General features: G+C 43.2%; 1 protein-coding gene across 15 annotated transcripts in view; it reads left to right on the top strand.

The window, feature by feature from the left end:
• stard13a (StAR related lipid transfer domain containing 13a) overlaps positions 1–24,338 on the top strand; it is a 684,147-nt gene that overhangs the window by 625,285 nt on the left and 34,524 nt on the right. For 11 of the 15 annotated variants that reach the window (XM_069891632.1, XM_069891628.1, XM_069891627.1 and 8 more), the window contains one exon: positions 21,521–21,584. In XM_069891632.1, coding sequence (XP_069747733.1) covers positions 21,521–21,584 — 64 coding nt within the window. The other 4 variants (XM_069891639.1, XM_069891637.1, XM_069891640.1 and 1 more) reach the window with 4 other exon arrangements.

Here is a 24,338-nt window from a genome sequence, read left to right as displayed (position 1 = left end):
GCCTTATACCACCAACTTGGCTTATGCACTCAGAAAGTATTTTTCACCATTTCTGATTCTGCCTCATCAGAATCAGTATTTATAGTTATCAACAAGTCATGAAAATCGGTGTTTTGTGGCAGCGTCATAGAGCAAACATTCATATTATAACCATCTTACAACATTACTGTAAAAAAAGTAAAAATAATAGAGCACAAAAAGTAAAGCAGTGTCTTTGGTTCATTGATTATTCAGGAATCTGATGGCAGTGGGGAAGAAGCTGTCCTTGTGCCGTTGAGTGCTCATCTTTAGGCCCCAGTACCTTTTTCCCTGATGGTAGCAGAGTGAAGAGGGCATGGCCTAGGTGGTGGGAGTCTTTGAGGATAGAGACTGCTTTTTTAAGACTCCGCCTCATGTAGATGTCCTCGTTGGAGTGAAGTCTGGTGTCTGTGATGTCGCAAGCCGTGTTAACAACCCTTTGGAGTTTATTCTTGTCTTGAGAGTTGGCACCTCCATACCAGGCAGTGATGCAACCAGCCAGAATACTCTCCACAGTGCACCTGTAGAAGTTTACAAGACGTACTGAATCTCCTCAGACACCTCACAAATTACACCTGCTGGTGAACCTTCTTTGTGATTCCATCAACGTGGAGGTTCCAGGACAGATCCTCTGAGATGTTAATGTCCAGGAATTTGAAGACCCTCTCCACTACTGAGCCCTCGATGAGGACTGGGTTGTGTTCCCCTGACTTCTTCCTGAAGTCCATAATCATCTCCTTGGTTTTGCTGACATTGAGCACAAGGTTGTTGTCATTACATCATTCAATGAGCTGATCTATCTCCCTCCTGTACACTTCCTCATTGCCATTTGTGATTCTGCCAACAATTGTGATGTCATCGGCATTGGAATTGTGCTTGGCCACACAGTCATGGGTGCATAATGAGTAGAGCAGTGGGCTAAGCACGCATCCTTGGGGTGCGCCTGTGTGGATGATCATTGAGGAGGAGACATTGTTTCCAATTCTTACTGACTGTCGTCTTCCAATGAGAAAGTTAAGGATCCAGTTGCGGAGGAGGGGTACAGAGTCCTAAAGTTTGAAGCTTCTTGGCCAGCACTGAGGGAACAATGGTACTGAAGGCGAAGCTGTAGAGCCATTTAGAAGCAGTTGAAATAGTTTAAATAATTTTTTTCAAGAAATATTTTTATATACAGTACAACTCTGATCATCCAAAATCAGATTCTCTGAAATCCTGTTATCCAATTTTAAAAAAAATTCAAATAAACGAGGATATTGGAAATCCTCATTTATCCAAAATATTTTTGGAACCGAACTGACTGGGGACATCAGACTCCCGGCGGCGTCATTAGCACAGCAGACCTTGGACTCCTGGAGGCAGTGTGACCTCAAGCTCCCAGGCAAGAGAGGGACCCTCGGGCTCCCAGCATGAGCAGGGCCTCGGTGGGGAAGTGTCGGTGATTGGCAGTGGCCATTATTGTTTTGGTGAGAATTAAACTTTATTTTAATGCTTAAAAAGCCTTTATTTGTTATTTGTTGTTGATTAAACATTGTTACAAGTGATTTGCTGTTGCTCCTGGGCTGTTTTTAAAAAATGACCAGTTCTCCAATAAAAAGCGTTTATCGAAAATGCACCTGGTCCCAACCATTTTGGATAATCGGAGTTGTACTGTACATTCACCTTGGGGATTGAAAATCGCAATATTAATTGAAATATTTGGCTGAAAGGAAACCAGAGAGCGTCACTTACCTTTCTTCAAGGAAGTTAACACTCTTCAAATGAATAGGGCTGCAGGAGTTGCACCAGATATGGCTGACATTAAACTGAGGAGCTAATACAAAATCAGAAAATTCCGGTAAAATTTTCTGTCCACAGATGTTGCCTGGCTTACTGAGTTTTTAAAACATTTTTTATTTCCATTTTCACTTTTTTAAAATCAAGATATTAAATCCATCTGTAGGTTAAGAACTTGGCACAGTGACGTGCTAAGGGATTGGATGCCCTGGTATCTGACCCCTTGTGCACCCTGTGCTAGCATACTACAGTTCAATGAACGTGCAACATGTTAACGTGCACTACAGTCAGCTGCCTAGTTTCTACTGCATGTTGACTACTTGTCAGCTGCATCCAGCTCATTGTAAAGCCAATCTCTGAAACAAATGAAATACTTATGAAATTCAGCGTGTATGTCATTTCTTCTCACCTACATCCCATCAAAATTATCTATAGCTATAAATAGACATAGGCAGAAGTAATTTAAGAAAAAAATACAGATAATATCCATGTGTATTCTGAAACATTATTGTTTTGAGTGCACACAATTGGGCATTGTTACACAGCCAAACTAATATTATTGTAGTTTCACCAGCTATCCCCATCAAGATTACAATGCAAGATCATTTTCCTCAACTTTGACCCCAACTAATGTGTCCTTGAGTAACACATTTTTTTTCAGATCTACACTGGACCATGCATTTCTAGCCTATTCAATATATATCCATTTCAGTCATTACACTTTACATTCATTGATGAACTCCGATTATTAACAAGGTAAATTTCTTTTGTCAGGCTGTGGGTTGACAGTCATGGGCTGGTTAAGGACAGTCAGCATGGCTTTGTGCATGGTAGGTCATGTTTAATGAATCTTGTAGAGTTTTTCGAGGAGGTTACCAGGAAGGTAGATGAAGGTAGAGCCCACCTCACTGACAAAAGGCAAAGGAGGAAAAACCCAACACCCAACCCCAACCAACCAATTTTCCCCTGCAACCGCTGCAACCGTGTCTGCCTGTCCCGCATCGGACTTGTCAGCCACAAACGAGCCTGCAGCTGACGTGGACTTTTTACCCCCTCCATAAATCTTCGTCCGCGAAGCCAAGCCAAAGAAAAAAGATGAGGGAAGGGCTGTGGATGTTGTCTAAAGGTTCAGACACTGGGTGTTCAAGAAGAGGTTGCAAACTGGATTTGAAAGTGGCTGTGTGGAAGAAGACAGAGGGTTGAAGAAGATGGTTGCTTCTCAGATTGGAGGCCTGTGACTAGTCATGTGGCTCAGGGATATGTGTTGGTAACAATGTTGTTTGTTGTGTATATCAGTGATCTGGATGATAATGTTATGAATTGGATCAGCAAATTTGCTGATGACACAAAGATAGGAGGTGTTGTGGACACCAAGGAATATTTTCAAAGCTTGCAGAGGGATCTGGACCAGCTAGCAGAATGGGCCAAAAAATGGCAGATAGAGTTTAATGCAGACAAGTGTGAGGTGATGCCTTTTGGAAGGGCAAACTAAGGTAGGAGATATATAGTTAATGATAGGGCACTGAGAAGTGTGGAGGAGCAGACAGATCTGGGAATACATTATTCCTTGAAGGTGGTGTTGCATGTGGACAGGATTGTAAATAAAGCTTTTGGTATCTTAGCCTTTATAAATCAATGTATTGAGTATAGGAGTTGGAATGTCACCTTGAAGTTGTTTAAGACATTGGTGAGGCCAAATTTAGAATTTGGGACATCTAACTACATGAAGGATATCAATAAGATTGAATGAGTGCAGAGAAAATTTACTAGGATGTTGCTGGGTCTTCAGGAGTTGAGTTACCGGGTAAGATTAAACAGGTTAGGACTTTATTCCTTGGGGCAAAAAAGAATAAGGGAAAATTTGATAGAAATTTACAAGATTTGGAGAGGTATAGACAGAGTGGATGTGAATAGGCTTTTCCACTTAGATTGGGGGGGAGAGAGAGAGATAAATACGAGAGGTCATAATTTTAAACTGAAGGGGGAAAGGTTTAGGCTGAACAGTAGGGGGAAATTCTTCACTCAGAGAGTGGTGGGAGTGTGGAATGAGCTGCCATCTGATGTGGTGAATGCAGGCTTGATCATGTGTTTTAAGAATAAATTGGATAGGTACATGGATGGGAGAAGCCTGGAGGGTGATGGAATGGAAGCAGGTCAGTCGAACTAGGAGAATGATGATGGGCACAGACGAGAGAGGGCAAATGGCCAGTTTTCTGTGCTGTAGCATTCTATAGTTCTTTCCTGATTAAAAAATCTTGTTTGCCAAGCAAATAAACATCTAAATTTGATGCTGAGGCAGAAATATAATGAGAAACAAACTGGTTTTCTTTTTGTGGACTCTGACAAGTAATTTGTCAGCAGACTAACAGTACTGAGAAACCAATACATTATCAAATATAACTATAAAGTTGACATTATTGAACAACAACAAAAAATAAAACTGATAAGCTGTCAAAAAGGAAGCACTGAGAGGGTAACTACCAGCTTGATCAAAGACCAGATTTTTCGATGATCTTGAAAGTGGGGGGTGGAATTGAAATGAGAGAAAGCAAGACTTAGGAGCTTAAAGCAATTGGCAACATGGCTAAAAAGATAGAAGGGACTGATACTGAGACAATTGCATTCAATAGGCTGGAAGAGAGGGCGGTGGAGGTGAAAGAGTTGAGAGATGGAAAAGGAATTGCAGCACAGGACAATCGTTTGAAATTAGTTAGTTATCTAAAAAGTCATAGTTTAAGGGTGATTTGCGAATAGGTAATTTGCTAATGGGTGAGTCAGGCTTGGATGTGGGTGGGAGGATTCATCAGCTGGTTTGTGAAAAGGAAGGTGTAAGGGTGGTGATGATGTGTGAGATCATGTGTTTGAAGTATGATGGGGAGCATGAGATTTTATTACACTGTTCTCGAAAAACTGTGGAAAATGCAACAGAAGATTATTTTGCTGCAAGCACAGAGAGAAAAAACTAAAAATAATTCTATTAAAGAGTCGGACAGAGAAGGAGTTGAGGCTGTATTGCAGTCAGTTTTTGCTAAATAGATAACTGCCTCTGGTGGGAGTCATTTTCAGCTTTAATTCTTCACAATTTCTCAGCCAAAGTATTGCCTGACCATTGTGAAGGAAATGAGTAGATCTCAACAGTAGATTCAGACCCTTAGATTATTGCATGAGTGTACGATGCAGGAACCAAGAATAAGCAGTATATTAAAGAAGATGGAGGTGTTATTTTCTGTGTCCTGACCAATATCTTTCGCTGAATTCATAAAAGAATTTGGTCATTATCAATTGTTTTGTGGAAATTGGCTGCTTTTTTCTGCATTAAAATAGTGAGTACATTTTGGAAATTGAACAATCTGCTGGAGTAATTCAGCAGGTCAAAGCAATATCACTGGGAGAAAAAGAGAATGGAGCTAATGTTTCATGCTGAAACACATCAAACTGAGCTTGCAGAGGAGTGAAGCTAGGGCAAAGGGGACAGGGTGGGAGGAGCACGACATGAACGCAGATGAAACAATAGACAGACTAAAAATGAGCAGACGCCAGACAAAAGGAGAGAAAGGCAAGGAAAACAAAGGGGTCAGGTGGAAGAAGATGAGTCATATAGTTGAGTGGGTGCTTAGAAGAAAAAGGCTGTCAGTGCATTAATCTGATAAGAAGAGAAATTGACAATTGTGGAATAAAGAGAGACCATAAGATTTAGGAACAGAAGTAAGCCGCTCGGATCACCATGTCCATTTCCCTCATTTCATCATGAGCTGATCCATTTTCCCACCCAGCCCCAGTCCCCTGCCTTCTCCCATAACGTTTGATACCCTGACTATTCAGACATCTATCAATCTCGGCCTTCAATACACTCAACAACCTGGCCTCCTCAGCTGCCTGAAGTAGCAAATGCTAGAGGTTCACCTCACTGGCTAAAGAAATTCCTCCACATCTCTGTTTTAAATGGGTGCTCTTCAAACTGAAGTTGTGCCCTCTTGTCCTTGACTCCCCTAACCATGGGAAACAACTTTGCTATCTCTACACTGTCCAGACCTTTCAACATTCAAAATATTTTATCCCCCCCTCCCCCCATTATTCTGAACTCCAAGGAGTGCAGTCCAAGAGCTATCAAATGTTTCTCATGTTGCTAATCCTTTAATTCGAGGAATTATTCTTGGGAAGAATCTTCTTTCCAATACCAGCACACCCTTTCTTAAATAAGGAGCCCAAAACTGTAACCCGTACTTCCAAGTGAGGCCTCAGCAGTGCCTTTAAAAGCCTCAACATTACATTCCTGGTCCTATTCCTCTAGATATGAATGCCAACATTTAGTTCAGTGGAACCAAAGGCAGGAGTGGGGGGAGAGGGAGAGCAGATGGAGTGGGGGAGATGGAATCACAGAGGAAGAAGGATGAATCGGTGGGGGATCTGGGTGAGGGTGGGCAGAAAAGGAGACAAGGAGAGAAAGAGAGGGAAGGGGGAAGAGTGGAAAGGATATAGAAGAAGAGAGATTGGATCCATTACTTGAAGTATGGAAATTCTATGTTCATGCCATTGTGCCATAGACTGCCCAGGTGGAATATGTGTTGTTCCTTTAGTTTAAGTTGGGCCTCACTATGGGTCTGTGTGGAAGGGGAGTTTAAGTGGAAGGCAATGGGGATCTCAAGATGGCCATTGTGAACAGAGCATGCATGATCTTATAAATAGGACCTGAGTTTGTTTTTGGCCTATCCAACAAGGAAGAGGCTACATCGTGAACACCAAATGTAGTAGATGAGGTTAGTGGAGGTGCTCATGAATCTTTGTTTCTTGGAAGAGCTGTTTAGGACCCTGGATGGTGGTGAGGTAAGAGATTTAAAAGCAAGTGTAACACTTCCTGCAGATTCAGTGGAAAGGAACGGGGGTGATGGTGGAGGGGGGGGGGGGGGTGGTCAGAGATAGGTGAGGAAGGATGATTGGACAAAGGAGTTATGGAAGGTGGAAAGAGGAGAAAATAAGTAGATGAGTCTGGTGGTTGGATCTAGTTGCAGGTGGCAGAAAGGATAAAGGATGTGCTGAATGTAAAGGCTGTTGGGGTAAAAGGTGAGGACAAAGGGAACCCTTTAGGTGTTGTGTTGGATAAGATGGATCAAAACTCTGGGAAAGTGAGGAAATATGGGAGATGGCTCCATTGGGCACAGTAGAGGGGAAGACATGTTGAAGAAAATGTCTTGAAATTTAAAGCAGGAGTTGATATGTTCTTGATTAATGGGGATCAAAGATTATGGGGAGAAGGCAAGAGAATGGTATTGAAAGGCAAAATACACCAGCCATGATTTGAATGGCAGAAATAACTTGATGGGCCAAATGGTCTAATTTTGTTCCCAACCTTTCTGGTCTTGTGGAAGATCTCATCTTGAGTCCCTATGAAGCAGAGTTGGAAACATTGGGTGAAAGGATAGCATTCTTACAGGAGACAAGGTGGGGAGAGGTGTGGTTTAGGTACCTGTTGGAGTCAGTGGATTTGTAGTGAATGTCGTGTGGTGAATCTCTGCTGAACTGTCAGTCTTCCACTTGCGTAGCCTTGCTTTACTGACATTGGCCGTGCATTATCTCTACCATTAAAGACACTCCCCTTGGGTATAACTGTGTACGCATCCATTGACTTTCATATTGTAGCATTAGTTTCTGCTAATAAAAGCCATGATATTGTTTAACTATGTCACCTTTGTCTACTTCATTAACTGGCACTTCATGTCGGTACATGATTCATCTCAGATGGAGACAGAGAGGACTAGAAAGGGGAGTGAAGGTTTAGAAATGGCCCAAGCGAAATTCAAGATAGGGTGGAGGTTGGAGGTTGGAGCTGGTAAAATCACTGAATTCTGTTTGGGTGCAGGAAACAGCTCCAATGCAGTCATCGATGTTACAAAGGAAGAGTTGGGGGTGATACTGGGGTGGGTCCAAAACAAAGACTGTTCCATGTATCCAGCAACAAGACTGAAATCGCTAGGATCTACATGAGAACCCATAGCTACACCTTTGATTTGAAGTTAATGAGAGGTATCGAAAGAAAAGGCATTCAGAGTGAGAACAACTTCTACCAAGTGGCTGGTGTATTAGTGGAGGGAAACTGCTCAGAACATTGTTCCAGGAAGAAGCGGAGGGCTTTGAGGCTTTGATGTGTTTCCTTTCAGATTCAAGTATCTGTATGTCTCCAACACACTTCAGAAGTGGTTCACTGGCTACTTAAGCTTTGTATGTCCTTCAATTTTACACTCGAGAAGTTATTTAGGCTTTCCCTCCTCCTTAAAAAGATAAGTTACAGTGGCTTTGACATTGAGATCCTCAGAGATCCAAATTGAAGATGGCCATGTTCGGCACCCCAATCTTCAAGGGTTACATGCTCCAAGGGAGCAGTAGACTGCCACAGGGCACCAGGATGAGAGAATATCTTCTCCTCTATGTTGAGAGAAGCCTTGGAGAGAACTCTACAGAATAGGAAGTGGTAACAGTGGATCGGGCTCCAGCTTAGGGCCCACAGATAAAGGTCTCAGGAGCCAGGATTTGTGAGGGTACCGATTGTGAGCAGGATCCCCAAAGGGGTTCAGGTGCTGACGGCATCCTAACACTCTGGGGATTCAGAACCAGAGATTGATGAGGTGTGACTTGGAAGTCTTGAGCTCGGGTTAACTGCCACACAGAACTGGAGGCTGTATGGAGGAGGAGACAGAGGGATCCACAGAGACTTGAAGGGGCTCTCTTTTATGTCTCTTTCTTGTCTTGATAGTAATGTTGTATTTATAGCTCCTATTTATGAAAACATGACAAAGAAAATATCTTTGTGTATTTTGTTCACATGAAAATAAACAGAATAAAGAACCTTCAGAAGTTTGAAAAAAACATTCTTGAATCTGCTGATGCATGATCTCACACATGAATCTTCTTTCCAGTAGGAGGGCAGTGAAGAGAGTGTAGCCAGGTTGCTTTGAGTCTTTTAATATGTTGGCTGCTTTTCCAAGGATCTAGATGGAGTCGATGAGAGGAAAGGGGCTTTGTGTGGAAAGATATTCTTGTCACTCAGCTCAGCCAGGAGAGTAGTGAAGATGAGGTGGATGAATAATCATGGCAAGTTACAGGCTTCTTTCCAAGGCTGCTCCATTAACTTTATTAAAATGGTATCTTGTCCTTGGCCTTCCTGTGATAGAGTCATACAGCACAGAGCAGACCCTTCTACACAATTGAAGTGTGCCAAACAAGTTGGCATTCTGGGCTTGTTCCATTTGCTTGCAATTGGTTCATATCCTTCTAACGCTCTTATCATATATCTGCTCAAATATCTTCTGAACATTGAAATTGTACTTACTTCTACAGATTCCTCTAGCAGCTTGTTCCAGATATGGACTACCCTCTGAGTGAAAAGGTTGTCCCTCTGGTCCCTTTAAATCTTTCCCCTGAAAATTCTGTGAAGACATCACCATTATTAGCCAAATAACTGGAAATGATGAGTCAAAACAGGATGGAGATCGAGTATCAGATTAGGTGGTTCAGAAAAACAATCTTGCTCTCAATGTCACTAAGACCAAGGAGCTTATTATTGACTTTAGGAAGGGGAGGCCCAGGGGCTACACATCTGTTTGATTTGATGGCAGTGGAGAGGATTTGTAGCTTCAGGTTCCTGCAAGTCCATATTATCAGAGGATCTCTCCTGGAGCCAACACATTGAGGCCACCATAAAGAAGGCCCACCATTGCCTCTACTTTCTAAGATGTCTGAGGATATTTGGTATGTTATTTGAATATTCCATCTAACTTCAACAGGTGCAGAGTGTAAAGTATACTGACTAGTTGTATCACAGCCTAATTTGGCAATTCAAGTGCTCAGAAACACAGAAGGTAGCAAACATAGCTAAGTCCATCACAGGCTCTGATCTCCCATCCAAGTGATTCCCCCAAGAAGCCAGCTAACATGATAAAAGAACCCCATCACCCTGGTCACATTCTCTTCTCACTGTTATCTTCAGACATAAAGGTACAGAAGCTGAAAGTCCAGCATCTCCAGTTTCAAGAACAGTTTTTTTTTCTCCCCAACAGATATCAGGCACTTGAACCTCCCTTTACGACATCAATCATAAACTACTGCGGCATCACAAAAAGGCCCGACTTCACGAATGTAATGCCACTTTTTATTCTTGAGCTGTTGATGACTGTGGATATTTACTACCTCTTTTTAATTTGATGTGTACTCTTGTAGTTTTTTATCATGTACCCTTTTCAGCTGGCAACAAATACAAATTTGAGTGCACATTTTATTATTTTTTTAATGCTGCAGTATGGTATAAGGCCCTTCCAGCTTATGAAACCCATTCCGCCCAATTAACCTAGCAAACTTATATGAATATTTGGAGGTGGGAGGAAACTGATGCACTGGGAGAAATCCCAATGCAGGTCGCAGGGGGAACGTACCAACAGCGGAGGATTAGAACCCAGGCCAATGGCGGTGTAATAGTGTTGTGCGAACTGTGGTGATGACCATTCCATCCCAATATGTACAATATACAATGTGTAAGGCAATAAACTCATTATCATTAGAAAGTGAATAATTCTGTTTGGAGTTTCAATTCAATTGAGTTTTTGTTTCCTTTTGTTATAATTCTCAAACCAATCTTTCCTTCCCTGTCTCTGCATCTTATGAATCACATTTGTCCTTGAATTCACTCAATTTACTATACAATTCCTTTCTCTGTTTTCTATTTTGGTCTTTGATTTTCATTAGTTCCATTCTCACCAAGGTCTCTAATGTCCTTTTGATCTTTACAGTGATGTTCTTGTCTCTCCTTCATGAAAATAATATGTTGGTCCTGTAAATCTGGCTAATTATGCAGGCAGCAAGATGCCCACTGAAACAAAATCTGCCCATCTATTTCACAAAAAAGGGTTTGAAATTTGACATCCACTTAAAATATGCCAGCAAAGGGCTTTCAAGATGACAAGGAAAAAAAGTGAAGAAAGTAAACTTTTCCCTAACCCAATTATTGTGCACTGTTAATCTTTTGGACCTCACTGCTACACAGCTGCTTTCCTCATGCAGGATCTCCTCAGCCTTACACATCTAAAGTTGGTCTGACTCATGCCAACTGGTAATGATCCCAGAGCCTCCAGTAGTCTGATCAATGGCATAGTTTGGGCTTAATTTGCACGTCTCGCCAGTCATTAAAGTCAACTTTGTGTAAGTTCTCTTTATTATCTATTTGCAGCACCACATTTGACCTTTTTCAATAGTATTAGTTTTAAAAAAACAGAAATTGCTAGGGACATGCAGCTTATTGATAAGTATTTATTTAGTAGTTGCCATCTGTTTTGAATTCTTGTCTATTTTAACCTAATTCTTAAAAATATCCTTTTTCAAAATATCTCTCAAAGAGCAATTTAACAGTCAGGGACTCTCAGCACTTAAATTAGTAATTATTCCATGATACAAAATTTGTGTAGTGTGAAAGATGCAATGAATTGTCAATATTCATGATATAGATTTAAAACTCAATACAAGTGTGATGAAACCACTATTATATATATATTTTCCATATGTAAATGTCATAACCTTTCCCAGTTAACCCTGCTCTCACTGACCAGCTCATGACTCCTCCCCCTTTCTTCCCCATAAAGGCTGTCATACCACAAGCCGGCCTCCAATTCAAGTCTGGGTCAGTGTGAGCGACCAATATAGGGATGCTGTCCACCTCTTGTAAATAAAAGCTTCAATCTCGGCAACTTCACTCTTTGTGCAATTGATTGCGCATCAACAGGCTATTAATTGGTGTTCTTTACTAACCTAGAATGTTTATGCTACAGCACTTAATGGTTGTGTTTCCTGTGGTGCTAGCTTTTTTGTTAACAGTGATGAGAGTGAGTGAGCTTGACTTTGCAAGTCTCTGGACTAAATGTGTTCATCATTATATATGTGTAGGTGGACAGGAATGTTGAGTAACCTTGGGATATGGTTAAGTGCAGATATTGAGGAGCTGTTGGCCAGGTTGCCTACACTTTCCCAAAAGATGCACAAGGATGGTTATCTCATCATTGAAATATGTGGAATCACATGAAGCTGCTGGATTTTCATATATATACTTAATAAATTCAGAGGAAAACTTGAGCAATCTATCTTTAGCCATCTCAGAGGTAGTACTGTGAGTGATTAATTTCCTACCCTGCCGCTGAAGCATTAAGGGAGTCTTAATTTTAATTTTTAATTTAGGCGTATAGCACGGTAACAGGCCCTTCAGGACTTCAAGTCCATGTGTCCCAAATACCCCAATTAACCTTCAACCCCCATAAGTTTTGAAGTGTGGGAGGAAACCGGAGCACTGCAGGAAACCCATGCAGACACAGGGAGAATATACAAACTCCTTACAGACAGTGTGGGATTCAAATCCAGGTGGCTGCCGCTTCTTCCTTCAGATACATGTCTTTAATTTTTTTTTATTGCTGTTTCTTTCTCAAATCAAATTTTCACTCTCTATTCTGGTTTTAATATTGAATTAAATCTTCTAACTGGGATTTCATGTTTCAGACTCTACAAAATCAGTTTATAGTTTTCAATCTGATTGGTTGGAAAGATACACTGTTCACTGCCTGTACACGTGGGATCCAGGAGTGTTATTCAAGGTTCTGTGTTTTGGAATCTAGCTATTCATTTGAAAGTTCTGGTGTTGAACTCCATTGACAGTGTATGACAAATGCAAATGTAACAAGTGAAGTGCTGACTGCAATGGGTAAAGACATCAGTGAATGGTTTTGGTGTGCAGTTAGTTTGCTTTTGAATTGTTGCAGTGCAACAATATGTAGCATTGCCAGAGAAACCAACTAAAAACTCAAAACAGCAGATTCCAGGAAATCATCATTAATGAAAATTTCAAAAATTGTCTCTGTGCGTCCCCAGCATCTTCTGTCTCGTTTACACAAAAATGCTGGAGAAACTCAGCTAGTCATACAGTCTTCTTTATGTAGCAAAGATATATAACCAACATTTCAGGACTGAGCTCTTCCTCAAGATATGAGCTGGCACCTGAATAAAATGGTGGTGGGTGGGAATGGGTGGGGGTTTACGGGTAGGGGCAGGGGAAGAGCACAGGATCACAGGCAAGAGGTTATATTTGGATAAGGGTAGGAGGGCACGAGAAAAAAAGATGGAAGTGATTGGGGGAGGGAATAGCTCTCTGAATGGAAAGGGTGGGGGAGGATCAGGAGAGGGTAAATAGAGGGTGGGAAGCAAGGGGGGATGTGGAGAGTTGGGCAGGTCATAAGGTGGAGGTGGCAGATTGGGGGAGATGAGAGGGTCTGAGGGTGACTGGGGTGGGAAGAACAGGGGGAGCTCAGAGGAGTAGATGGGGGAAAGTAGCGAGAGATGTGAGGAGATAGAAAAGAGTAAGGTGTAGGGGGAGTGAGGGGGAGATGATGAGGCAGCCTGTGGAGGCTGAGGCTGAAGCTGGTGTGGGAACTAGCGATGGAGTCAGCGTGGATACCAGGGTTGGTCGGGACTGGGGTAAGTAGCTGCATTGACAGAGACATTGGGGGCCACGGTATGTTGGGAGTCGGGGTCTTCTGTCGGACTCGTATTTGCATTTCTTGTATCTTTGGGTTTCTTTTTACATCAGGACTGCCAGCCCCTAACACTTGTGTGGTCTTGACTATTGAGAAATTCTCGGCACTGGAATGTTTATAAAAATATTCTGCTTGCTTTGTTCTCTGTAGCCAAAGCCAAATTGCTGTAAGAATTTCGGAATCCAAACCTTTCTGGCTGTATGGCCCATTGCTACAAAAAAGCCATTCTCAACTTTTTCTTCGGGTATGTCCCATGCCCAGGATGCTCAAAGTTTATGGGCTCCCTTCGCAGTGAAGCAGTCAAGTTCTGGTTTCTTCTGTACTTCTCTCCTACCGACTACATAAAAAAACATTAAATATATTTATGTTACATAGGTGAAAAGCAAACAAGGCTTGTACTTAAGTGTGTGGCAGCTCCTGGGTGGAGGGGCATAGAGCCCCCATTAAGAATGGCTGCGCTAGGACATTATTCAAATACAGGGTATGTCCTATGGTCCACTATCACACATTAGCTATTGTAGTGATTTTTTAAAATTCTCCAGAAGATTGTTCATTTTGTTTATATAGTTGGCAGGAACCTAGAAGGGGCATTAGTTTGAATCACATTGAGCCTCATTCATTATGGCCAGCAAGAATTGCGAGCCTGCCTCTAAGTCACCATCTCTCAGTTGGCAGTCAGCACCACTGAACATGCTACATTGCTGAAGTTATGAGCACTTAGGACATTTTATGAGTGAGATTTGTGATTTGAAATAAAAGACAAGAAGGTTAGAAATGTATGTGCTTCATAGATTTTGCGGTCTAAGTACTGTACAAATGCCCATTAAGCTAGGTAATTGCTCACTGACACATAACAGCCAACATCAAGATACAAGAGTCCTGTTCCTGAGGACTCTGTCAAATAGTTTCCAATGTATACATGAGTCAACAGGCTCCTGAACTTCCCGACACTTCATGCATGACAGGCAACGTCTTCATGTAGACAATTGAAAAGGACCTCTGCTTTCAGAAGCCATATTTGTAATCATGTAGTTCAGACTGTGAGAGGCCATTCAGGATGTGGTACTGCTTTCAACTGTGAACTACTTTGAGTAAGAGGGAGAAAAGACCCTGAAATCGCTGAAGGTCCAGTGCTCATGAATTAAAATCACAACATCAATGTCAAGAAGAAGGGGAGCCACAAATACCTACAGGGGTTGCGAGAACCTGTAGAGAGGGGTACATAGGGTTCCTTCAGAAAGAGGACATCCTGTGTGAAATACACTGAGGGTATGAGCATCATGAGCAATGTGGGCACCTACCTCTTTGATGGGCTATAGCCCAGCAGAAGGCCAGATAAGGCACTGGTAATGGTCATTCAGACAGTTAAACCACTGTCTGTTTCTAAATTGCTTCTGATATTATTAACAATTCCAGTTGGTTTGCTTTACACATGCATGGCACAATATCATTCATTTAAAAGACCAGATTTGGTCTAGAAATTATGATTTCCACTGTTTGGATGACTAACCACTTCACTGAGTACTTAATCTCTGTTGTAATGTCAGTAAGCACAGCAGGCTATTTTTGTGCAGAAAGATCCCACAAAGACAGAAGAGAAAATGATTAGTTGATGATTTTAAATTAATGATTGACCGATAAAATATTGGGAGTACACGCCACTTTAATGCGTGATGCTACAGTATTTTCACATTAATCCTGTGCGCATAGACATTGCACAATGTCTATGATAATAGACTCATTATCATAAGAAACAACATCCAAGGTTTAAGATCTGATCAGATGGACAGCAAAATTTTTGAAGCCTCACTGATTTGTATGTTTTGGGAATGTCCTAAATGATGAAGTTATTGGCAGAATAGTTTTAATTCCTAGTCAATGATTTTTAAGATTAAATTAGATTCTTGCCCTGTTACTACACTGTTTGGATTTTTCACATGAACTAGATAAACTTTTTATTGCCATCTCAAGAGAAAGTTTTAGCTTTTAGCACATTTGATATCCAGACAGGCAGTTTTAATGAAATGAAAGGATGAATTCCCACCAACTCATGCACAGTAGTTACACGATGTCATGTCATATTTAAGCTTAGAGAAAATTAGGTATAGTATTACAGATAAAAAGTTTCAGTTTGACAAGGTAATGGCCCATTTATTGAATATTATCATAATTGCCAGTTTTAGAGGATTTGGGTGCTCTAGGGCTGTTCCGTCGCGACCTGATCCATCTTTCTATTTTTCTTGTAACCTTGATTAGAGGGTGGGGATAGATTAGTTTTAGTTTTAGGGCTTTTTTTCTTTTAGATAAGTGGATTTGTTGGTTTAATTATAACTATCCTGTATAATATTCACTTTTTTGGATCTTATTAAGATCTATTGTGACTTGTTGTAATAGTAATTAATTGATTTATATGTATAATTACTTAAATGGATAATTACAATTAATATTAAGGGATGGAATGTATACATTATTGTCTTGCCATTTAATAATTTGTATATGGATGGTTATGTTAAACTCAATAAAATATTTTTAAAAAGAAAAGAAAGAGTTCAGCTAGTGCAGCATTCCCTCAATGCTGCACCGGAGCCTCAAGTCACTGAGGTAGGGCTTCAATCTGCAGCCTTCCGGCTCGTTAGTACCACTGAGCCACACCCGAAACTAATCTCCTATGAGTGTTACATTTCTACCAACTTCTTTGAACTAATTTAATATATTTACTTTTATATGAAATGTTTTAATTGTTTTTCAGTTTTAATTATTATCAATTATTTTAATGTGCATTATTTTAAAGTAGGGTTTGAATACCTCACAATATTTGTGGTATTCATCGACACTTGAGGGTTTTAATCGCTGTAAGACTGGGGTATGATTTATCCACTTCTCAAAGCACTCAGGGAATGGGGCTTCATTTTCAGCCAGAAAGTCCTTCAGATCACAGGGCAGTCCTTCCCATCAGGAGCCAGCTTCCAGGAACAGGTTGGTGCTGCATATCAGTGCATGTATGGGAGCAGAAAGTACACACAACCCACTGGCAGCTGCAACCACATATTGTGAACCAGCATCGTGGATGAACAGTCTCGATCAGGACAAGTTACTGTCACTGGCCTATGAAGGGCTGCAGCGCTATAGCACCAAAGGAAAGCATTTTTCCCCTCTACTCCAGGATAAAAAAAGTATTTTTTTAATGAATGATACATGTGTAGCGGCAGCGTCTTGTAAGGCCACAGGTAAATCCCGCCTTTGTGCCGGAAACGACATCATGACGTTACCCCTGTGCAAATGCTGACCCAACCTGGCCAGCGGAAAAGATGACCCCGGCGGCGCCATCTTGACGCAGCTACTCCACTGCCATGACTGTAACACGCGGACCATTTCGCCTGCTGTCAGTGATGTGTACGTCAGTGATGTGTACCACCACACAACCCCTCCCCCCCACCCCCCCCCCCCCCACCGAACCGACAATAATGTCCTGTGCCCCTGTGTCCTGTGTTGGATTCGCCTTCAGGGGCCTGCCGCCACACTTAGCTGGCTGTAGGGAAACCTGCTTCAGGCGGTCGGCTGTGAACATTTCCTCCCTGCCCCCAATGTCTAATGTGAAGGACCTGTAATGGAAGATTTAAACTGTGTTTTCTACTTCTGTAGCTGCAAGGCTGAGAACCTGCTTGTTATTTAGAATCAGCAGACATAATCTAATTTACACCATGAGGCCCAGGATGCATATTTAGTAGACACACCTAAATTCCACCATGGGGCCCAGGATGCATATTTAGACACACCTAAATTTACACTATGGGGCCCAGGGATGCATATGAATCAGTAGACATTATCCATCTTCCACCATGAGGCCCAGAGATGCAGTTTTCTTTTGTTGGTCGCAGACTGTCAGGAGACCTTGAAGATAATTAAATCATTTATTCAAAGAGATAAGATCTGAAGTAAACAACTTTTGGGTATTAAGCCATGGTCCCACTGCTGAAGTTAGAGACTCCCCAAGAGGTGGCAACATCTCTCAGCAAGAAGAAGAACTTCAAGAGTCCAGCTAGGTCGAGGGAGGTAGAGAAGCTGCTACGGTGCCCTGACAACCTATACAAGTGTGTAGTCGTTGCCTCGCTTTGGCAGTTGGGACCAGTCCAGGCATTGATAAGTATAATTGGGAAGGGCTTGCCTATTGTAGTGTGAATTCAGCTAGCTATTTAGTAATAAAGACTTGTATAAACTGAACTGATCTCGGTGTGTGTGTGTGTCTATTTTCTTTCGGTAGTTCAAATACTGTGACCAATCTAAAACGAACAAAATGAGAGGTATAAGTTTACCCAAGACAGGGCCTTCGTAGGGTTGCTGGAAGTGGGGGGTGGGGGGGGGGGGAAGGAGCGCGCACCTTGGTGAACGAACACTTAACCAGTTGTCTTTAAGTCTCTGCGGGCACCAAAATAGGGTGGAGTCTATGGTGCAAGGGAGGCTGCAGCGTGAGGGAGCCCAAACTGTCCCTCAGTTTTTGCAGTGCTCCCCCTCCTTCTATGTCTGTGCCCTTAGTGGTGGGGAGGAATTCCCCAGGGTGGGTCAAAGGGGCTTCTATACCAACTTTGCTTAGGAGGTCTGGATGTCCTCCTTGAGTGCTGTCCGGATGTCAAGGAACATCCAGGGGAGCTCATCCACCCAGGTGGGTCTGGCAAGGTGGGCCATGAGCGCCGACTTTATGTGGCAGTGGAAATGTTTTACCAGGCCATTGGACTGTGGGTGGTGTGGTGGAGTTTTGTGCTGAAGAGGGAGGTAATGTATCCACAAGGCCGAGGTGAATTGTGTCCCCCTATCCGTAGTGATATGGGCCCGTGTCCTGAACCGGGATGTCCATTGTGTGAGCACTGCCCTGGTGCAGGAATCTGTGGTCAAGTCTTTGAGGGGAATGGCCTCTGGCCATCTGTTGGCTCGGTCAACCACTGTGATGAGATACTGAGCTTCCCGTGAAATGGGCAGGGGACCGACAATATCGACGTGATGTGGTTTAATCGTCAGCTGAGTGGTTCATATGGCTGAACAGGAACTTTTGTGTCTGTGGACTTTGGAAACCTGATAATGTGTGCAAGTGTGGGCACAGTCAGCAACCATGTGTGCTGTGGTCTTGATGGACAGGTGCAAGAGGTCATGGATGGAGTGGAAAACCCATCATCTCCATTGACTCAAAATGACAGGTTAGGGCTGGCCAGTGATCACATTGAGGAGCATGGTGCAGCCGTTATCTGGCAGGGGGACGTCTTTGAAAAGGAGGCTAATGATGGCTGTGCAAAGAGCCTGGGTCTCCACTTAGTCTTCTTGCACCCATGCCGGCTCGGAATAGTCTAGGCCTGGTGCCAACGACTGTATGGCCAGCCTTGAGAGAGCATCAGCGACGACTCCTTTCTGGAGAGGTGTTGAATGTTGGTGGTGAATTCTGAGATGTATGCTAAGTGGCGCTGCTGGCAGGCCGACCAGGGGTTGGAAAGTTTTGAAACGGTGTAAATGAGGGGTTTGTGGTGAGTAAACACTATGAAAGGTCTGCCCTCGAGTAAGTAGCTGAAGTGCCTGGCCACGAGGTAGAGGGCTAGGAGTTCCCGGTCAAAAGCACTGTATTTTAACTCAGCTCAGGGTGGGGGGCCAAAAGGCCAGTGGCCTCCTATGTCCATCAACCAGCTGTTCGAGTATGCTCCCTATTGCTATGGCCAATGTGTCAACTGACAGGGAGGTGGGAATGTCCTTTCTGGGGTGGACCAGCAATGTGGCATGGGCTAGGGCCTCCTTAGTCCTTTCAAAAGCTGTGCCTGCCTCCTCACTCCAGGCCATATCCTTCGGTTTGGAGGTCATCATGGCAAAGAGGGGGTGAATGATTTGTGCTGCAGCGGGAATAAAGTCATTGTAAAAATTTATCACACCAACAAATTCCTGAAGGCCCTTGAGCGTGTTGGGTCTTACGAACTGCCAAATGGCCTCCACCTTCTTTGGCAATAATGTCGCTCCATCCTTGGTGATCATGTGGCCTAGGAAATAGATCACCTCCTGGCCAAACTTGTACTTTACAAGGTTGACTGTGAGGCCAAAGTTAGCCAGGTGGAAGTAGAATTTGCATCGGTGGGTAGCGTGTTCCTGGTGGTTCCTGCTGGCAATGAGGATGTTGTCCAGGTAGATGAAAACAAAGTCCAGGTCTGTGCCCACTGCGTCCATGAGACGTTGGAAGGTCTGCAAGGAACTTGAAGAGTCTGAAAGGCATGACGATAGCCATCTTCCCAAAGCCATCTGTGTGTACAGGAATTTGGTGGTAGCCTCATACCATCAATTTTGGAGAAAACAGTCACGCCGTGTAGGTTGGCTATGAAATCCTGTGTATGGGGGACTGGGTAGCGGTCCAGGGTAGTTGAATCGTCGAGATACCAGTAGTCCCTGCAAGGTTGCCAGGCCCCTGTGGCTTTGGGTACCATGTGCAGAAGGGAGGCCCACAGGCTGTAAGACCTGCAGACGATCCCCAGCTCATCCATACATTTGAACTCCTTGATCAGTTGCAGCTTGGCTAGTGGAAGGCGTCAGGCCTTCACTTGGAGGGGGGGCCCTGTGTCACAATGTGGTGCTGTACACTGTGTCTCGGTATTGTGGACGTGAACTGGGGCTTGAGGATGGAGGGAAATTCATACAAAATGTGGTTATACTTGTTGGTTGGGGTGGTGACTGTGGCCATATGCTGGTTCCACGTGCTGGTGGCAGCAAGTTAGATAATCTGGAATGTCTGGGCTTGCACCAGGCGTTTAGCTTTGAGGTCCACGAGCAGGCTGTGAGCTCGGAGGAAGTCTGCGCCAGGGAGCGGCTTCTCCATTGTGGCCAGTGTGAAATCCCAGCAGAAGGTCTAGTCACCAAGGCATATCGGCACTCACCATGTGCCAAAGGTCTTTATGGCTTTGTTGTTGGCTGCCTGCAGGGTGGGTCCGTGTTCGGGTCTCTAGTGACATTGGTGGAATGATGCTGAGCTCTGCCCCCATATTCACGAGGAACCGGTGGCCCATGGTAGTAGGCTGTTTGCGTGGCTAGAGTGGTTCTGTTGCAGATCATAAAATGTAACTTCTTGATACTAAGACCTGATGGGTTTAGAAGGTAAAGTCCAGCAGCTTCCACAAATTCATCATCACATTTCTGCCTTATTGTTTTACCCGTCACAGAGAAGCTTTCAGATGAGACATTTGGGAAAATAGCTTAATCTTGGTTGTAAATCATTGATAATTATGAGTGAATATTTTTAAAACATGACTTGATTCCACTCTGGTGGATGTGGTTGCACATTTAAGAAGGCATGCTGTGGCCTCACTGACATGGCACAGGTTCAATTCTGAAAGGTGCTAAGTTTACCCAACTGTAAGAGGATTAAACAAAAGGCACATTGAGGAAGCTGGAAAAAAATGATGAGGTCCTTTCAAAACCACATTCATCCTGCTTAATTTCTACCTCCTCAGGAAAATTACCTGAATTTGTTAATCGTATTAAGCACTTGAATGGCCCTTGTGACATGTTCTCTGGAGATGACTGTGTGTCGCCACAATGTTTATTTGTTCCGAGGAACCAGTTTATACTGATTTTTTTGATTAGCATTCTACAGGGTGCTAAGGGTGTTTGTGATGACATCAACATGTCTGAGTAGCTCAGAAAGGAGATGCTCCTCAGTTCATTCTTTCTAATGATCATCAGATGCACAGTAAAGACCATTAACACTCAGTGAATTTACTAGACTGACCTTGGTAAGCAAGCAACATAGCAACCACATTCTTAAAAGCAATTGGCAGAAGGACAGTTGACATTAGCAGCTGCATTTGCAGCAAAGGTACCTGCTGGTATAGGCTAGAAAAATCCACACCCATACAGTGTTTATGCTTTGAGTACCTGAACAGAATAGTAAGTAGAATGTCTTTATCAGTGTCTGCACTGACTGGCTTATTATGCAGTCCTGTGATCTGTCTACAGCTTAAAATATTACAGCTGAAGATTTTCCTCTGTAATTCACAGTTTTAATTTTTTTTAAATGGAGCAGCATGTCTTGCAGTTAATGGCAATTAATTGTCTAGAGATGTTTTTTTTCAATCCCAGCTTTAAACTTAGAGATTGAAGATTATTGCAGTGAAAATGGAATTTTAATATATTGTAATTTGGTTGATTTCTAGGCGACTGAATACACTGAACAAGTGCACTTCTATGAAAATAGATATCAGCCTTCCCAGGAAAAAAGTAAGGAAATGTCTCTTATTGAATTTCCTATTACGATGTGTAGCTTCAGGCAATGTCTGGTATTGTAAAGAATAATCTTAAAATAAACTATTTTGCTATTAAAGTGTTAGAAATGGTTAATGGTGCTTGGAAATGATGTCAGCAAAAATTTTGGAATGATTAGTGAGGAATATTCCAATTATAATAGAAATATTACATTCTTTTCTCATGAATTTGTAATGTATTTTTCTACTGCATTCCAAATAGCTATTCAGCATTATAAATCTAATTTTTAGCTCAAGTCAGCTAGGGATTGGGCTGGGTTAGATCTAAAGGCATTTTTACATCCTGCTGAACTTAGTGCATAACAACAGACAAAATGTAAAATTATGTTCTCCTCCTATCCCATTAATTATTCAACTGAAAGAATAAGATGCCTCATTGCCTAATGATGGGCAAAGCAAGGGAATAACTAAGTGCTTTGACACTCCACTATAAATGAACTACTATAGATACTCAGTACTTCTTGAAACTATACTCAATATTCTTTGCACGCCCTGAGAGGTGGATCTGAGATGGTGGAAGATGTCTGAGGAGACTGGCCTTGGCAAACTGAATCCGTATGCTCACCGACATCATTTCCAATAGAAAAGTTAATATTTTTTAAAAGGGATCCAGAATATTAGAGGATGTTGTGGATGGATTTGGAGTGTTGTAAACAGCTACTTTTACTGCTTGGAACAGTCAGGATATTTAATATAGTTGAATTGATTTTTTTTATAATTGACAATGATATTAATGATAAATAGAACATAGAACACTAGAGCACAGTACAGGCACTTTGTCCCTCGATGTTGTGCTGACCCATATATTCCTTAAAAGAAGTACTAAGCACCCCCCCCCCCCCCAACCGCTGTGGAATGGTTGTTCAGGTGGCAGCCCTGAAAGCGCTGCACTATCCATCTGAAAGGGACAGTTGCAAGAGAGGCGCCTTGGAGATGACTCCGGCTCCTGTCCCTTCGGGACGTTGGGGCAGGGGCAGCCGGCGCGGGACGTCAGGGCTGGAGCGGTCGGCGCGGACGCCCCAGCCCTGACATCCCGCACTGGCCAGTCTGGCCGCTCCAGCCCTGACGTTCCGCGCCGGCTGTCCCTTCCTTGACGTCCTGCACCAAGGGGCAGGGGCAGCGGGGAGGGGGGCTGTCAGGTGTTCACCACTTTAGGCAGCTGCATTCAGGTGCCTAGGGGGGACCTCAGTGCTCTGCCGATTATCCCTCTCGGAGGAGGGTTGGAAGGTGCGCCTTGGAGACGCCTCCTGCTCTTTCAGGTGGCCTCCCGACAGCCGCATAGGGGTAGAATATGTGGCTTTATATCAGGGTATTTTGGCCCACTGGAAGTACCTTTTCATTCATGTGCCTGTTTAAGAGTCTCTTAAATGCCCCTAATGTTTCACTCTCCACCACCACTATCCATGGCAAGGCATCCACAACTCTATGTAAAAAAAAAACTTATCCCTGATGTCTCCCCTAAACTTCCATCCCTTAACTTTGTACATATGTCCTCTGGTGTTTGCTATTCCTACCCTAGGAAACAGGTGCTGGCTGTCCACCTTATCTTTGCCTCATAATATTTTAGACCTCTATAAAGTCTCCTGCCATCCTTCAATGCTCCAAAGAGAAAAGTCCCAGCTCTGCTCACTTTGCCTCATAAGTCTTGTTTTCCAATCCAGGCAACATTCTGGTCAATCTCCTCTGCACCCTCTCCATAGCTTCCATATCCTTCCTATAATGAAGTGACCAGAACTGAACACAATACTCTAAATGTGGTCTCACCAGAGATTTGTAGAGTTGCAACATAACCTCTCTACTACTAAATCCCAGGATCCCATAGGCCTTCTTAACTATCCTATCAACCTGTGCAGTGACCTTGAGAAATGGGACAGTTTTTGAATCCACACTCTTAAGGAACCGATCATTAACCTTGTACTCAGACTTCTGGTCAGGGGTGCAGTGCAAGTTTTTTAGGTGCCAGAGGTCACCAAAAACAGCGACAGGGAGGTCTCACGAGTCCTGGCCTTAGTGACCATCATGTTGTATGTAGTCTTGTATAATTGACAGTGAACTGTCAGGACTATGAAGTAGGATGATGTTATGGAAGAATAGGTGTGTCCAGAATGGAGTGGGGGGTGGTGGGGAAGGGTGGGCAGTCTTGTATGCTTTTGCCACCCGGAGTGGACCCATGAGTTGTCGGAGTGGCCCCGAAGAGGCCTGATAAGGTGCTGGTGCGGCTCTCCAGTAAGCTATGGGAGCACTCCACACTTGCTTCGGGTTTGTCCCTCCAATCTGCATCACCACACACTTATCCAGATTGAACTCCATCTGCCATTTTTCTGCCCAACTCTGCTTCCTGTCTATATCCTCTTGTAACCTTCACCAACCTACAGCTCCAAATAGAATATTACATTTCCGTCACCTACAGCATGATCCTACCACCAGACACACCTTCCCCTCTCCGCCTTCTGAAGGGACCGCTCCCTCCGTGATTCCCACGTCCATGCATCTTTTCCCTTTAAATGCTCCCTTGGCACCTACTCCTGTATTTGCAGGAAGTGCCACACTTGTTCCAAACCTCTGCCTTCACCAGCATTTGGGGCCCCAAATAGACCCTCCAAGTGAAGCAACACCACATGTGAGGGTCATCTACAGCATCCATTGCTCCCACTGTGGCCTCTTTACTATGGAGAGACTGGACGCAGACTGGAAGATAGCTTATCTGAGC

Source organism: Narcine bancroftii, chromosome 7 (assembly GCF_036971445.1).
Source record: "Narcine bancroftii isolate sNarBan1 chromosome 7, sNarBan1.hap1, whole genome shotgun sequence".
Lineage (NCBI taxonomy): Eukaryota > Metazoa > Chordata > Chondrichthyes > Torpediniformes > Narcinidae > Narcine > Narcine bancroftii.
Note: the sequence above shows the minus strand (reverse complement) of the source record. Positions and strands in the feature narration are given on the sequence as shown.